This window comes from Symphalangus syndactylus, chromosome 5 (genome assembly GCF_028878055.3).
Source record: "Symphalangus syndactylus isolate Jambi chromosome 5, NHGRI_mSymSyn1-v2.1_pri, whole genome shotgun sequence".
Lineage (NCBI taxonomy): Eukaryota > Metazoa > Chordata > Mammalia > Primates > Hylobatidae > Symphalangus > Symphalangus syndactylus.
This window is the reverse complement of record NC_072427.2, coordinates 70,746,803-70,761,902: the sequence shown is the minus strand read 5'-3', so window position 1 is coordinate 70,761,902 and position 15,100 is coordinate 70,746,803. Positions and strand designations below refer to the sequence as shown.

Genomic DNA, 15,100 nt, shown 5'->3' with positions numbered 1-15,100 from the left:
ATAAATGTCTTCTTTTGAGAAGTGTCTGTTCATATACTTTGCCAACTTTTTGATGGGGTTTTTTTTTCTTGTAAATTTGTTTGAGTTCATTGTAGATTCTGGATATTAGCCCTTTGTCAGATGAGTAGGTTGCAAAAATTTTCTCCCATTCTGTAGGTTGCCTGTTCACTCTGCTGGTAGTTTCTATTGCTGTGCAGAAGCTCCTTAGTTTAGTTAGATCCCATTTGTCAATTTTGGCTTTTGTTGCCATTGCCTTTGGTGTTTTAGACATGAAGTCTTTGCCCATGCCTATGTCCTGAATGGTATTGCCTAGGTTTTCTTCTAGGGTTTTTATGGTTTTAGGTCTAACACGTAAGTCTTTTTTTTTTTATTATTATACTTTAGGTTTTAGGGTACATGTGCACAATGTGCAGGTTTGTTACATATGTATCCATGTGCCATGTTGGTTTGCTGCACCCATTAACTCGTCATTTAGCATTAGGTATATCTCCTAATGCTGTCCCTCCCCCTCCCCCCACCCCACAACAGTCCCCGGAGTGTGATGTTCCCCTTCCTGTGTCCATGAGTTCTCATTGTTCAGTTCCCACCTATGAGTGAGAACATGCAGTGTTTGGTTTTTTGTCCTTGCGATAGTTTACTAAAAATGATGTTTTCCAGTTTCATCCATGTCCCTACAAAGGATATGAACTCATCATTTTTTATGGCTGCATAGTATTCCATGGTGTATATGTGCCACATTTTCTTAATCCAGTCTATCGTTGTTGGACATTTGGGTTGGTTCCAATTCTTTGCTATTGTGAATAGTGCTGCAATAAACATACGTGTGCATGTGTCTTTATGGCAGCATGATTTATAGTCCTTTGGGTATATACCCAGTAATGGGATGGCTGGGTCAAATGGTATTTCTAGTTCTAGATCCCTGAGGAATCGCCACACTGACTTCCACATGGTTGAACTAGTTTACAGTCCCACCAACAGTGTAAAAATGTTCCTATTTCTCCACATCCTCCCCAGCACCTGTTGTTTCCTGACTTTTGAATGATGGCCATTCTAACTGGTGTGAGATGGTCTCTCACTGTGGTTTTGATTTGCATTTCTCTGATGGCCAGTGATGATGAGCATTTTTTCGTGTGTTTTTTGGCTGCATAAATGTCTTCTTTTGAGAAGTATCTGTTCATGTCCTTTGCCTACTTTTTGATGGGGTTGTTTGTTTTTTTCTTGTAAATTTGTTTGAGTTCATTGTAGATTCTGGATATTAGCCCTTTGTCAGATGAGTAGGTTGCAAAAATTTTCTCCCATTCTGTAGGTTGCCTGTTCACTCTGATGGTAGTTTCTTTTGCTGTGCAAAAGCTCTTGAGTTTAATTAGATCCCATTTGTCAATTTTGGCTTTTGTTGCCATTGCTTTTGGTGTTTTAGAGATGAAATCCTTGCCCATGCCTATGTCCTGAATGGTATTGCCTAGGTTTTCTTGTAGGATTTTAATGGTTTTAGGTCTAACATTTAAGCCTTAATCCATCTTGAATTAATTTTTGTATAAGGTGTAAGGAAGGGATCCAGTTGCAGCTTTCTACATATGGCTAGCCAGTTTTCCCAGCACCATTTATTAAATAGGGAATCCTTTCCCCATTTCTTGTTTTTGTCAGGTTTGTCAAAGATGAGATAGTTGTAGATATGCGGCATCATTTCTGAGGACTCTGTTCTGTTCCATTGATCTATGTTTCTGTTGTGGTACCAGTACCATGCTGTTTTGGTTACTGTAGCCTTGTAGTATAGTTTGAAGTCAGGTAGTGTGATGCCTCCAGCTTTGTTCTTTTGGCTTAGGATGGACTTGGCGATGTGGGCTCTTTTTTGGTTCCATATGAACTTTAAAGTAGTTTTTTCCAATTCTGTGAAGAAAGTCATTGGTAGCTTGATGGGGATGGCATTGAATCTATAAATTACCTTGGGCAGTATGGCCATTTTCACGATATTGATTCTTCCAACCCATGAGCATGGAATGTTCTTCCATTTGTTTGTATCCTCTTTTATTTCATTGAGCAGTGGTTTGTAGTTCTCCTTGAAGAGGTCCTTCACATCCCTTGTAAGTTGGATTCCTAGGTATTTTATTCTCTTTGAAGCAATTGTGAATGGGAGTTCACTCATGATTTGGCTCTCTGTTTGTCTGTGATTGGTGTACAAGAATGCTTGTGATTTTTGTACATTGATTTTGTATCCTGAGACTTTGCTGAAGTTGCTTATCAGCTTAAGGAGATTTTGGGCTGAGACGATGGGGTTTTCTAGATATACAGTCATGTCATCTGCAAACAGGGACAATTTGACTTCCTCTTTTCCTAATTGAATACCCTTTATTTCCTTCTCCTGCCTGATTGCTGTGGCCAGAACTTCCAGCACTATGTTGAATAGGAGTGGTGAGAGAGGGCATCCCTGTCTTGTGCCAGTTTTCAAAGGGAATGCTTCCAGTTTTTGCCCATTCAGTATGATATTGGCTGTGTGTTTGTCATAGATAGCTCTTATTATTTTGTGATACGTCCCATCAATACCTAATTTATTGAGAGTTTTTAGCATGAAGCGTTGTTGAATTTTGTCAAAGGCCTTTTCTGCATCTATTGAGATAACCATGTGGTTTTTGTCTTTGGTTCTGTTTATATGCTGGATTACATTTATTGATTTGCGTATGTTGAACCAGCCTTGCATCCCAGGGATGAAGCCCACTTGATCGTGGTGTATAAGCTTTCTGATGTGCTGCTGGATTCGGTTTGCCAGTATTTTATTGAGGATTTTTGCATCAATGTTCATCAAGGATATTGGTCTGAAATTCTCTTTTTTGGTTATGTCTCTGCCAGGCTTTGGTATCAGGACGATGCTGGCTTCATAAAATGTGTTAGGGAGGATTCCCTCTTTTTCTATCAGTTGGAATAGTTTCAGAAGGAATGGTACCAGTTCCTCCTTGTACCTCTGGTAGAATTCGGCTGTGAATCCATCAGGTCCTGGACTCTTTTTGGTTGGTAAGCTATTGATTATTGCCACAATTTCAGAACCTGTTATTGGTCTATTCAGAGATTCAACTTCTTCCTGGTTTAGTCTTGGGAGGGTGTATTTGTCGAGGAATTTATCCATTTCTTCTATATTCTCTAGTTTATTTGCATAGAGGTGTTTGTAGTATTCTCTGATGGTAGATTGTATTTCTGTGGGATTGGTGGTGATATCCCCTTTTTCATTTTTTATTGCATCTGTTTGATTCTTCTCTCTTTTCTTCTTTATTAGTCTTACTAGCGGTCTATCAATTTTGTTGATCTTTTCAAAAAACCAGCTCCTGCATTCATTAATTTTTTGAAGGGTTTTTTGTGTCTCTATTTCCTTCAGTTCTGCTCTGATTTTAGTTATTTCTAGCCTTCTGCTAGCTTTTGAATGTGTTTGCTCTTGCTTTTCTAGTTCTTTTAATTGTGATGTTAGGGTATCAATTTTGGATCTTTCCTGCTTTCTCTTGTGGGCATTTAGTGCTATAAATTAATTTCCCTCTATACACTGCTTTGAATGTGTCCCAGAGATTCTGGTATGTTGTGTCTTTGTTCTTGTTGGTTTCAAAGAACATCTTTATTTCTGCCTTCATTTCATTATGTACCCAATAGTCATTCAGGAGCAGGTTGTTCAGTTTCCATGTAGTTGAGCGGTTTTGAGTGAGTTTCTGAATCCTGAGTTCTAGTTTGATTGCACTGTGGTCTGAGAGACAGTTTGTTATAATTTCTGTTCTTTTACATTTGCTGAGGAGAGCTTTACTTCCAACTATGTGGTCAATTTTGGAATAGGTGTGGTGTGGTGCTGAAAAAAATGTATATTCTGTTGATTTGGGGTGGAGAGTTCTGTAGATGTCTATTAGGTCCGCTTGGTGCAGAGCTGAGTTGAAATCCTGGATATCCTTGTTAACTTTCTGTCTCATTGATCTGTCTAATGTTGACAGCAGGGTGTTAAAGTCTCCCATTATTATTGTGTGGGAGTCTAAGTCTCTTTGTTGGTCACTAAGGGCTTGCTTTATGAATCTGGGTGCTCCTGTATTGGGTGCATATATGTTGAGGATAGTTAGTTCTTCTTGTTGAATTGATCCCTTTACCATTATATAATGGCCTTCTTTGTCTCTTTTGATCTTTGTTGGTTATAGTCTGTTTTATCCGAGACTAGGATTGCAACCCCTGCCTTTTTTTGTTTTCCATTTGCTTGGTAGATCTTCCTCCATCCCTTTATTTTGAGCCTATGTGTGTCTCTGCGTGTAAGATGGGTTTCCTGAATACAGCACACTGATGGGTCTTGACTCTTTATCCAATTTGCCAGTCTGCGCCTTTTAATTGGAGCATTTAGCCCATTTACATTGAAGGTTGGTATTGTTATGTGTGAATTTGATCCTGTCCTCATGATGTTAGCTGGTTATTTTGCTCATTAGTTGATGCAGTTTCTTCCTAGCCTTGATGGTCTTTACAATTTGGCATGTTTTTGCAGTGGCTGGTACCGGTTGTTCCTTTCCATGTTTAGTGCTTCCTTCAGGAGCTCTTTTAGGGCAGGCCTGGTGGTGACAAAATCTCTCAGCATTTGCTTGTCTGTAAAGTATTTTATTTCTCCTTCACTTATGAAGCTTAGTTTGGCTGGATAGGAAATTCTGGTTGAAAATTCTTTGCTTTAAATATGTTGAATATTGGCCCCCACTCTCTTCTGGCTTGTAGAGTTTCTGCCAAGAGATCAGCTGTTAGTCTGATGGGCTTCCATTTGTGGGTAACCCGACCTTTCTCTCTGGCTTCCCTTAACATTTTTTCCTTCATTTCAACTTTGGTGAATCTGACAATTATGTGTCTTGGAGTTGCTCTTCTCGAGGAGTATCTTTGTGGCATTCTCTGTATTTCCTGAATTTGAATGTTGGCCTGCCTTGCTAGATTAGGGAAGTTCTCCTGGATAATATCTTGCAGAGTGTTTTCAAACTTGGTTCCATTCTCCCCATCACTTTTAGGTACACCAGTTAGACGTAGATTTGGTCTTTTCACATAGTCCCATATTTCTTGGAGGCTTTGTTCATTTCTTTTTATTCTTTTTTTTCTAAACTTCTCTTCACGCTTCAGTTCATTCATTTCTTCTTCCATTGCTGATACCCTTTCTTGCAGTTGATCGCATCGGTTACTGAGGCTTGTGCATTCGTCATGTTCTCATGCCATGGTTTTCAGCTCCATCAGGTCCTTTAAGGACTTCTCTTCATTGGTTATTCTAGATATCCATTCATCTAATTTTTTTTTCAAAGTTTTTAACTTCTTTGCCATTGGTTCGAACTTCCTCCTTTAGCTTGGAGTAGTTTGATCTTCTGAAGCCTTCCTCTCTCAACTCGTCAAAGTCATTCTCCTTCCAGCTTTGTTCCGTTGCTGGTGAGGAGCTGTGTTCCTTTGGAGGAGGAGAGGCGCTCTGATTTTTAGAGTTTCAGATTTTTCTGTTCTGTTTTTTCCCCATCTTTGTGGTTTTATCTACCTTTGGTCTTTGATGATGGTGACATACAGATGGGTTTTTGGTGTGGATGTCCTTTCTGTTTGTTAGTTTTCCTTCTAACAAACAGTCAGGACCTTCAGCTGCAGGTCTGTTGGAGTTTACTGGCCGTCAACTCCAGACCCTGTTTGCCTGGGTATCAGCAGTGGAGGCTGCAGAACAGCGGATATTGGTGAACCGCAATTTCTGCTGCTTGATCATTCCTCTGGAAGTTTTGTCTCAGAGGAGTACCTGGCCGTGTGGTGTGTCAGTCCGCCCCTACCGGGGGGTACCTCCCAGTTAGGCTACTCGGGGGTCAGGGACCCACTTGAGGAGGCAGTCTGCCTGTTCTCAGATCTCAAGCTGCATGCTGGGAGAACCACTACTCTCTTCCAAGCTGTCAGACAGGGACATTTAAGATTGCAGAGGTTATTGCTGTCTTTTGTTTGTCTGTGCCCTGCCCCCAGAGGTGGATCCTATGGAGGCAGGCAGGCCTCCTTGATATGTGGTGGGCCCCACCCAGTTCGAGCTTCCCAGCTGCTTTGTTTACCTACTCAGGCCTGCGCTATGGTGGGCGCCCCTCCCCCAGCCTCGCTGCTGCCTTGCAGTTTGATCTCAGACTGCTGTGCTAGCAATGGGCGAGGCTCTGTGGGCATAGGGCCCTCCGAGCCAGGTACAGGATATAATCTCCTGGTGTGCCGTTTGTTAAGCCTGTTGGAAGAGTGAATAGGAACAGCTCCAGTCTACAGCTCCCAGTGTGAGTGACGCAGAAGACGGGTGATTTCTGCATTTCCAACTGAGGTACCGGGTTCATCTCACTGGGGAGTGCCGGACAGTGGGTGCAGTGCACCGTGCATGAGCCGAAGCAGGGCGAGGCATCGCCTCACCTGGGAAGCATAAGGGGTCAGGGAATTCCCTTTCCTAGTCAAAGAAAGGGGTGACAGACGGCACCTGGAAAATCGAGCCATCTGATATTTACTCCCCAGTGTGACTTGGTTTCTTCTACATGCTGTCAGGTACAAAATAAATCAAAAGATACATTTTAGAAAATTGTTTCTTAGTGGGAAATGTCAATCAATATGGAGTGAAAAACCTTAAAATTTAGTTAAAAACTTTACCAGTTGCATGCTTAGGGGATACATGACTGAGAAAAAGGCTAGGAACATGTATAATGTACAAAAGAATTTCAGAATATGCAAAGATTTTAGGACTTATCTTTTGTGACTGCCAAGAAGTTAAAGAAATAAGTGGTGCTGGTGCTAAGGAATTAAACTGAAGACCTGTCTTGAGAAATAAAAGTCTGAACTGTTGTAGAGAAATCCTATAGGGAGGGAGACTGATGATGCAGCACTGATGGAGAGAGGTCTGAGGTGAGGCAGAGTGCATAGGTGTAGGGATTAGCTTTAACAAGGTAAGGAAGGAACTGTAGCTGGGAGAGGCAGAACAATTTTGATTGGACAAGAATAGTGGGTGATAGAGTTTATAAGCAATAAAATCATTATTTTTCATTGACGTCATATGCTGTGGCAGATAAGGGAAGAACACAGCCAGCCAGAGGTACTGAGGGTTTGTAGAAATGATAACTATCAAGGAGTGACGAAATGATTGAAGTGCAGTAGATAAAACATGTTGGCAGATCAGCAGTTAAAGATTTAACCAAAGTCCAAGAACCTACATTTCTTACGTACATTAAACTTGTTTCCTACGGTGGTGATAGCATTGACTGATTTTCTTAGAAAAACAAAGCAAAACAAAATCTGTGTCTATAACCAAATGTCTTATTCATTCATCAGCTTTCCAAGTCAAATAATTCTAAATTCCAAGTGAGTAGCATGTTCCTGTTGCTTAAGTCAGTGCTATACTTACTCTCTGGTCTTCAGGACTCAGCTCAGACATTAGCATTTCTGTATTGTATGTGCTCCATTCCCAACTCCGGTTGATGAAATACTCCAACATGGAAACAGTTCTTAAAAGCCGATTCATGAGCTTTGTCATCCTGAGATAACCATCAGATAGGAGTAAATATCAGTGCACCACTTCCCTGTCACTCTACAGGGATGTATGATAAATTATTTTTAAGAAAATACAAAAATTATCCCTGTCTGTCTCCCATTCCTCATTAGTTCTTTTTTCTCCTTCCAGATTAACTCTCTATTCATTCAACAGAAAAAGAAAAGGGCTGGATCTAAAGGAGCTTGTTCTGTTAGGCATTTAATACCACACTCCTTTTCTAACACCGATTTCTCAAGAATAGCAAACCTGTTTTAAAAGTGAGCGAGCTATTCAGCCTGAATGACATACTGTTCATTTTTTGAATTCTGATGTAGACAATTAGAAAATTTTCTCATCTTTCTTTTTGAGACAGGGTCTTACTCTGTCACCCAGGCTGGAGCGCAGTGGGGCCCAGCTAATTTTTTGTATATTTTGTAGATAGGGTTTTGCCATGTTGCCCAGGCTGGTCTTGAACTCCTGGGCTCAAGGGAGCCAGCTGCCTTGGCCTCCCAAAGTTTTGGGATTACAGGCATGAGCCACTGCACCTGGCCTTATTTCTCATTTTTATTGTACTTTCTTGTATTTTAAGAAATTGATGGGATCTGAGGTCTTAGTATATAACTTTTGGGCAGAAGTGTTGACTATATTCATGTTTGGTGAATCAAAAGCAGTTGTCAATCATAGTGGAGATTTAAAAAAAAAACTTCTTGTTGATAACCTATTCTGTGTTAGGCACAGTCCCAATACTTTTACAAAGTATTCTCTCTGCTAATTTTGATATCATCTTTGTTAGGTAAGTCTGCAGTTTTACAAATGAGTAACATGAGCTTAAGATAAAGTGTCAAAGTCAAATTCCAACCCAGTTTTAACTGACCTCAAAAAACCTGCGCTGTGTAATCTCACTACCCTGTGTCCCATTACACAAGATGAACCACGCTGTCCAATCTTGTGGTCAGGACTTACTTGGACCAGATCTTCTTTGTGCACCTCCCAACTTTATAACAATTTACAAAAAACTTCTTCATATACAATCTTACTTGATCCTAACAATATGGCTGTGAGATAGTCAGGATTTATATTATGTATCTCCATTTTACAGAGAGATTATGCTCAGGGTCCCATACCTAATCCCCAACCTAGGTCTTTTAGCTACAAGTCACTTTTGGCCTGTAAAGCACTTGGTTTTTAGTTAACCCAGTCTTGGCAGTAGTGATTACTGTAGTTGGCTCAGTAATTATGACGCTATTGTGGGGATTTGGTCTTACTTCTGGTCAAAGTTAATGCCCATGTACCTAATGACTCATGAGGTATTTCTCTTACTGTATCATAGGAGATTTCTTAGGCATGAGGTAGACATCATTGTGCCTGATATAAGCACCATAATAGGGTTCCACTTTACTGTTATCTAAATCTTTAGCCATTCTCCAACTCTGATGCAATTGATGTGATTTCAGTACATTTAATTGTTAAAAATAATGGTTGGACATGATATCATTGGATGTACAGAACTATATCAACCTAATGATATGTTTTAGAAAAAATACTTGTATTACTCCCAGATAGAGAAGGTCTTTATTGTTTGTCTGAGACAGGGTCTCACTTTATTGCCCAGGCTGGAGTGCAGTGGCTCAATCATGACTCACTGCAGCCTTGACCTCCTGGGTTCAAGCAGTCTTCTGCCTCAGACTCCTGAGTAGCTGGGACTACAGGCACGTGCCACCATGCCTGGACAATGTTTTTAAATTTTATTTTTGTAGTGATGGGGTCTCACTATGTTGCCTAGTCTGGTCTTGAAGTCCTGGGCTTAAGTGATACTCCTTCCTCAGCCTCCAAAATTGCTGGGGTTACAGGTGTGAGCCACCACACCCAGCCAAGAAGGTCTTCTTAATACCCAAAATGCAAAAGCTAAAGGAAAACGATTCATTTTACCACATAAAAATTTAAAACATCTTTCTTTAGTATTAATAGGGATTATTATATTCTAAGCACTCATATTAAACTATATAAAATAAATAAGTTATGATTACTATGCCCATTTTACAGAAGAGGAAGTTAGGACTTAGAGAGATGAAGTAATTTAGGGCTCTAATGGCTAAATTGGTGAAGCCAGGATTTAAATCTTATAAGCCTGACTCCAAACTCCGTGTTCCTAAGCCCTGCATTATATGTATCTTCACTCATGTTACAAAAAGCTTTATAGTCAAAGCTAAAAAAGAAACAGACCTGGAGAAAATATATGAAATATGTATTCACACACACATGTTCCCATACATTAATAAGGACAACCCAATAGGAAAATAGGGAGCAGAAGCAGGCAACACACAGAGGGGAAAACTTAAATGTCCAATAAACGAATGAAAGTCCAGCCCCTCCAGCAATCAGGAATGCAAATCAAAAAAGCAAAAAGATGTCATTCCTTATGAGTTTGACAATTGAGAAGTTGATTTTTACAAAGTATTCTTACCCTCATTAAGAGGGTAAGACATACTGTTCTGTACCCCTCGGCCGGACGTGGTGGCTCATGCCTGTAATCCCAGCACCTGGGAGGCCAAGGCGGGTGGATTGCTTGAGGTCAGGAGTTCAAGACCAGCCTGGCCAAGACGGTGAAACCCCATCTCTGCTAAAAATACAAAAATTAGCCGGGCACGGTGGCAGGCACCTGTAATCCCAGCTACTCAAGAGGCTGAGGCAGGAGAATCGCTTGCACCCAGGAGGCAGAGGTTGCAGTGAGCCGAGATCTCGCCACTGCACTCTAGCCTGGGTGACAGAGCAAGACTCCATCTCAAAAAAAAAAAGAAAAAGAAAAAAAAGACTGTTTTGTACCCCTCATACACTGTTGTGGTAGTGGTAGTGCCAATTGACAGTCTCTTCCTTTAGGGAGGGTCACCTGGCACTAGTCACAAAATCTACATACTCTTCAATCCAGCAGTCTCCCTCCTCAGGATCCTCTCCTGACACAGGCACATTCTACAAAGAGGCATGCACGCTGATATTCATTGCCCTATTGTTTGTTTGCAGTAGGAAAAAAAAGACAACACTGGGCAGAATTACTTAGATTTTCATGGAAAATTAGTGGAAAAAGTTGTAAAATACGTACAATTGATGTATATACACACATACTCCCCTGCTGCAAAGCAAACTATATATGTCCATATATGGATGTAAAAGCATAGAAGAGTATACACAAGCACACCTGGAGAAGGAAAGAGTCTAGAAGGATTTCAGCTTTTTCTGCCATAAAGATTATTGCTAAAACACATACCACACAACAAAGCAACCCATTTCCCACAAATATTACTGTTTGACTTCTCACAAGATTCATATAGATTTTTATTGTGTCTCTTCCTTCTGTGTTTCTCTTTTTTCCTAACTGAACTTTGTTCTTTATGCAGGCCCTCTTCCAATCCTGACATATTTTGAAACCTTTAGCATTTCTGCCTACAATATTTGGGTTTTCTTCTTTTCCTGTCTTTATTTAATAAGCCCCATACAAATATTTTCTCATTAATCACAATGTTTCCTTTTCACCTTGCTCAAGAACTGAGTCATGAGCTCCAAATGAGGTCTCTGAAAATTTAGATAAACTCTACATTGGCTAAGTTTTAGTCATTTGCACAGCTAATAAAGATGACAAACACGCTGAAGAAGACTTCCTCCCTTACAAAGGGGCTGGCTAGCACAGAAGGCAATACTGTTCATACTTCTGATTCTTGATCACAAGAATTGCCTTAGGCAATTATAATAATGACTCCTCTTGACACATATTATTCGAGCGAGACAGATAAAGGCGTATGTCCTATGTCACACAGCTAGGTGGTGACAGCTGCCTTAGCATCAGCACACTGTGTTCCCTCTAATTTCTTCACTCATCTCTAGGTGGCAGTAAATCTGGTTCCGAATACTGACTTTGAGACTCAGCTTTCTCCACATCCTTCCTGTCACTTCCTTTGAGACTAATTCAGATTCCTTCCTTAGCTTCTATTTCCCCATTTGTAAAATTGGGATGATGAGGATCTCTTCCTTGGGTAGCTGTGACAGTGAAAATGGGATCATCATGCATCAGCCTTAGCCCCACGAGTGCCACAGTAAACTCTAGTGGGTTGTCATCATTATTGTATATTTGAGATTATCTACCTATTCAGAAAACCCTAGTGACAGAGTCTCAGTTGCTTTTCTTTTTGCATGAATGATTACTTGCTGAATTCATCAAGCTCTTTAACATTTACCTTCCTTTATTGTGCTGGAACATTTTTAATGTCTTTTGTGGCTTCTCACTATGACTGCTTTGTTCAAAACTTATACAGGTCGAGTATCCTTTATGTGAAATGCTTGGGCCAGAAGTGTTTTGGGTTTTGATTGTTTTCAGATTTTGGAATATTTGCATATATGTAATGAGATATCTTGGGGATGGGACCCATGCCTAAACACAAAATTCATTTCTGTTTCATACACACTTAGCCATATACACAGAGCCTGAAGGTAATCTTATATAATATTTTAAATAATTTTATGCATGAAACAGTTTTGAATGTCTTTGGACTGTGACCCATCACATGAGGTAAGGTATGTGGAATTTTCCACTTGTGGCATGTCAGCACTCAAAACATTTTGGATTTTGGAGAATTTCAGATTTCGGATTTTCAGATTAGGTGTGTTCAATCTGTATATATGGGTAAGATTCAGTTGTCTCCTTTAATCCTCGGCTGAAGGAAGCACTAAAGATTTTGGGGCCTTAATCTCCCATGCAGTTACACTGTCAAAGCCATTGACTCAGCTTCTCACCTGGGCTTCCTTCCAGTGAGTCGCAGATAGCAGTCATAGATAATGGCAGGGGCCCGGTGGCTGACCGCATTCCAGTACTGGGATGTGAAGTTGTTGGTGGTAAAATTAGCATTTGGCCTCCTGAAAGGTCTCTCAAATGGGATTTTTTCAAAGGTTGCCATGACTTGGACTCCTGGGGAAAAAAGAAAGTAAGTGCTAGAGGAGAAAAGGAGAATATAAGTCCATCATAGTGGAAAGCATTTGTAATGGGTCAAAACAATAAAGACAAAGGATTTGCTGTGTAGAGTCGAGAATCAATTTCTGAGAACAATATAAAGACTTTTGTGCTGGGCAGATGGTTATCTGCAAACTGAAACAGTGTGAATGGGTTAATAATTGGATTATTTAGTTGAAACATTTACTGTAAAACAAATTATTGGGGAAACACTTGTCAATACAAGGAGGTACTGTTCAGAAAAACATGAATCTGCATTTAATTCTAAGGTTATCTAGTCTATTCTGAAAGCCCCAAGACAGAGGCTAGAGACCTTATTTCCCTGGCTGGACCATTACTTTCAGAACCATTTAGAAAGTTTCTTAACATTTTATTTGAATCTTTATTAAAGGTGTAAGTAAAAGATTCTAAAGATTCTCAAGGCAAGATTTCTTTGTGTTAGTTTACTTCAAATACTTCTCTGGGAATATGTTAGACTCAATTGTCCACTCTGGTATCCAGAGTTTTATTCATAATAGTATTTTTCTTTTTATATTATTACTTAGATTAAGCTTAAGAACTTTTTATGTACATTTGTGAATTCAGTAGTTGTTTGCAAAAGATAGTCATTTGAATTCAACTTTATTTAATGTATGTAGGGTTTTTTTCAAAGCATATGCCTAAGCTCATTATTCAATTATGATGATATCAGTTATTATGGTAATATGATTACTGCCGTCCTTAAAAAAATACCATCTAAAATCTATCATCTGAAAATATAAATCCTATACAAAGAAGAGTCTCAAGAATCACCTGGTTCATAGGCATTTATTAAAACATTTGTGGCATTATTAAAACATTTGGTTCTGTGCATAACCAAAAGTTATGCACAGGTTGACAGCATAAGAAATTCTGATCTCAACACTGACATTCTGATCTATATATCCATATACCTGTTCAACATTTCCATCTGGATGTGTAATAAACATTCACATTTAACAGCTCTAAAATTGACCTCCTGATACTCCCACTACCAACCACCCCCTTCCCAATACATACACAAACTTGCTTCTTCACTAGTCTTTTACCTCTAACCAAATGGTAACTCAATTTGTTTAGTAGTTCAGCCAAAAACTTTGGGGTCATCCTTGATTCTTCTCTTTAACAACCCACACACAATTCAACAAAATCTATCAGCTCTCTGTTTGAAAAATACCCAGAATCATAATTTCCACCTGCTGTGTCTCTGATCCAAACCACTACTGTAGCCTGGAATGTTGCAGTACTGTCCTAAATGGTCTCTGCCACTACCCTTGTACTCCTACAGTCTGACCTCCATGTGGCAGCCAGAGTGATTCTTGTAAAATGTAACTCAGAATATATTACAGATACTTCTCCATTCAGAGCCCTTCAGTGGAATCTCATCTCATTTGGGGGCAAAGCCATGGTCTGGAAGGCTTTGCACTCTCTGCATCCTCACTCTCTCTGCCCACCACTCTGACTTTATCTCCTACCATTCTCCCCCTCAGTGCTTCTGCTGCAGCCATACTGGCCTCCCTGCTGTCCTTGAATACGATTAAAGAGCTGTAGCACTTATTGTTTCTTCAACTTGGAATATTTCCTCCACATGTCCCTCTGATTTGCCACCTCACTTCTTTCAGGTCTCTGCTAAGATGACACCTTATCAGGGAGACTTTCCTTGGCCATTACATATAAAATAGCAGCCTTCCCACATCACTATTTACTTCGTCTGTTTTATTTTTTTTTTTGCAGTCTCTCAACCATATCTGATGTATATTTTTCCTTTCTAATATTTAAGTACCATAACAAAATTTTGTCTGTTTTGTTTCAACCTATGTACTACCTTGAAAGTGGTTGGCAGGTAATCGGTACCCAATAAATATTTTTTGACTAAATGAATGAATAAATATCTCAGCAACATACAATTACTTTCCATTTCCTAAATCCATACCAATCCTTCTTTTAGTCATTACAAATACATTTATTTAGCATTTAACACTTGCTAGGCATTGTGGTAGATGCTGAGGTAAAAAAATAATAATAATATATATGATATATTCCCTGTCTTTAAGGAATTGGCAATCTGGTGGGAGATGTGGACAGTTTATGATTACAATATTTTGCCTGAGTATTCTGCTAGAGATCACTACAATATACTCTGGAGGAAGACAAAAGAAGCTCTAGCTCTGTCTGGGTGCCAGGAAGGGGAGGGGCGAGGCTGGGTTAGGAAAGGCTTTCTGAGAAAGCTGTCCAAATGGTAATAGCAAGCATTTACTGAAATGTTCACCATTCTAATCACTGTGCTAAGCACTTTATCTCATTAAATCCTCCCAAGAGCTCCCTGGAATAGAATAATTATTATTATTCTCATTGACAGATTAAAAAAAAAAAAGATCTACAGGGAGAAACTGAGTGACTTTTTCAAGTTGATACAATTAGTAAGTAGTGGAGTCTACTAAATGGTAGGACCCATACCAGCATATAACATCTATGATGTGGGCATGGATTTCTGTTTAGTGATGTATCCATAGCCCAAGAATAATGCCTACTTAATGAATACAGGAGTGAATGAATGAGCTAAGATTTGAATCCAAGTCTATTAGATCTTAAAGCCCAAG

At 39.6% G+C, this 15,100-nt stretch overlaps 2 protein-coding genes across 4 annotated transcripts in view; one reads left to right on the top strand and one right to left on the bottom strand.

The window, feature by feature from the left end:
• Positions 1-15,100, bottom strand: part of FAR2 (fatty acyl-CoA reductase 2) — a 195,551-nt gene that overhangs the window by 7,495 nt on the left and 172,956 nt on the right. For both annotated transcript variants that reach the window (XM_063640327.1, XM_055280249.2), the window contains 2 exons: positions 12,269-12,440; positions 7,361-7,490 (listed from right to left, as the gene is read on the bottom strand). In XM_063640327.1, coding sequence (XP_063496397.1) covers positions 7,361-7,490; positions 12,269-12,440 — 302 coding nt within the window. The remainder of the gene's footprint in view (positions 1-7,360; positions 7,491-12,268; positions 12,441-15,100) is intronic.
• LOC129483208 (UPF0764 protein C16orf89-like) overlaps positions 1-15,100 on the top strand; it is a 61,245-nt gene that overhangs the window by 12,033 nt on the left and 34,112 nt on the right. The window lies entirely within an intron of this gene.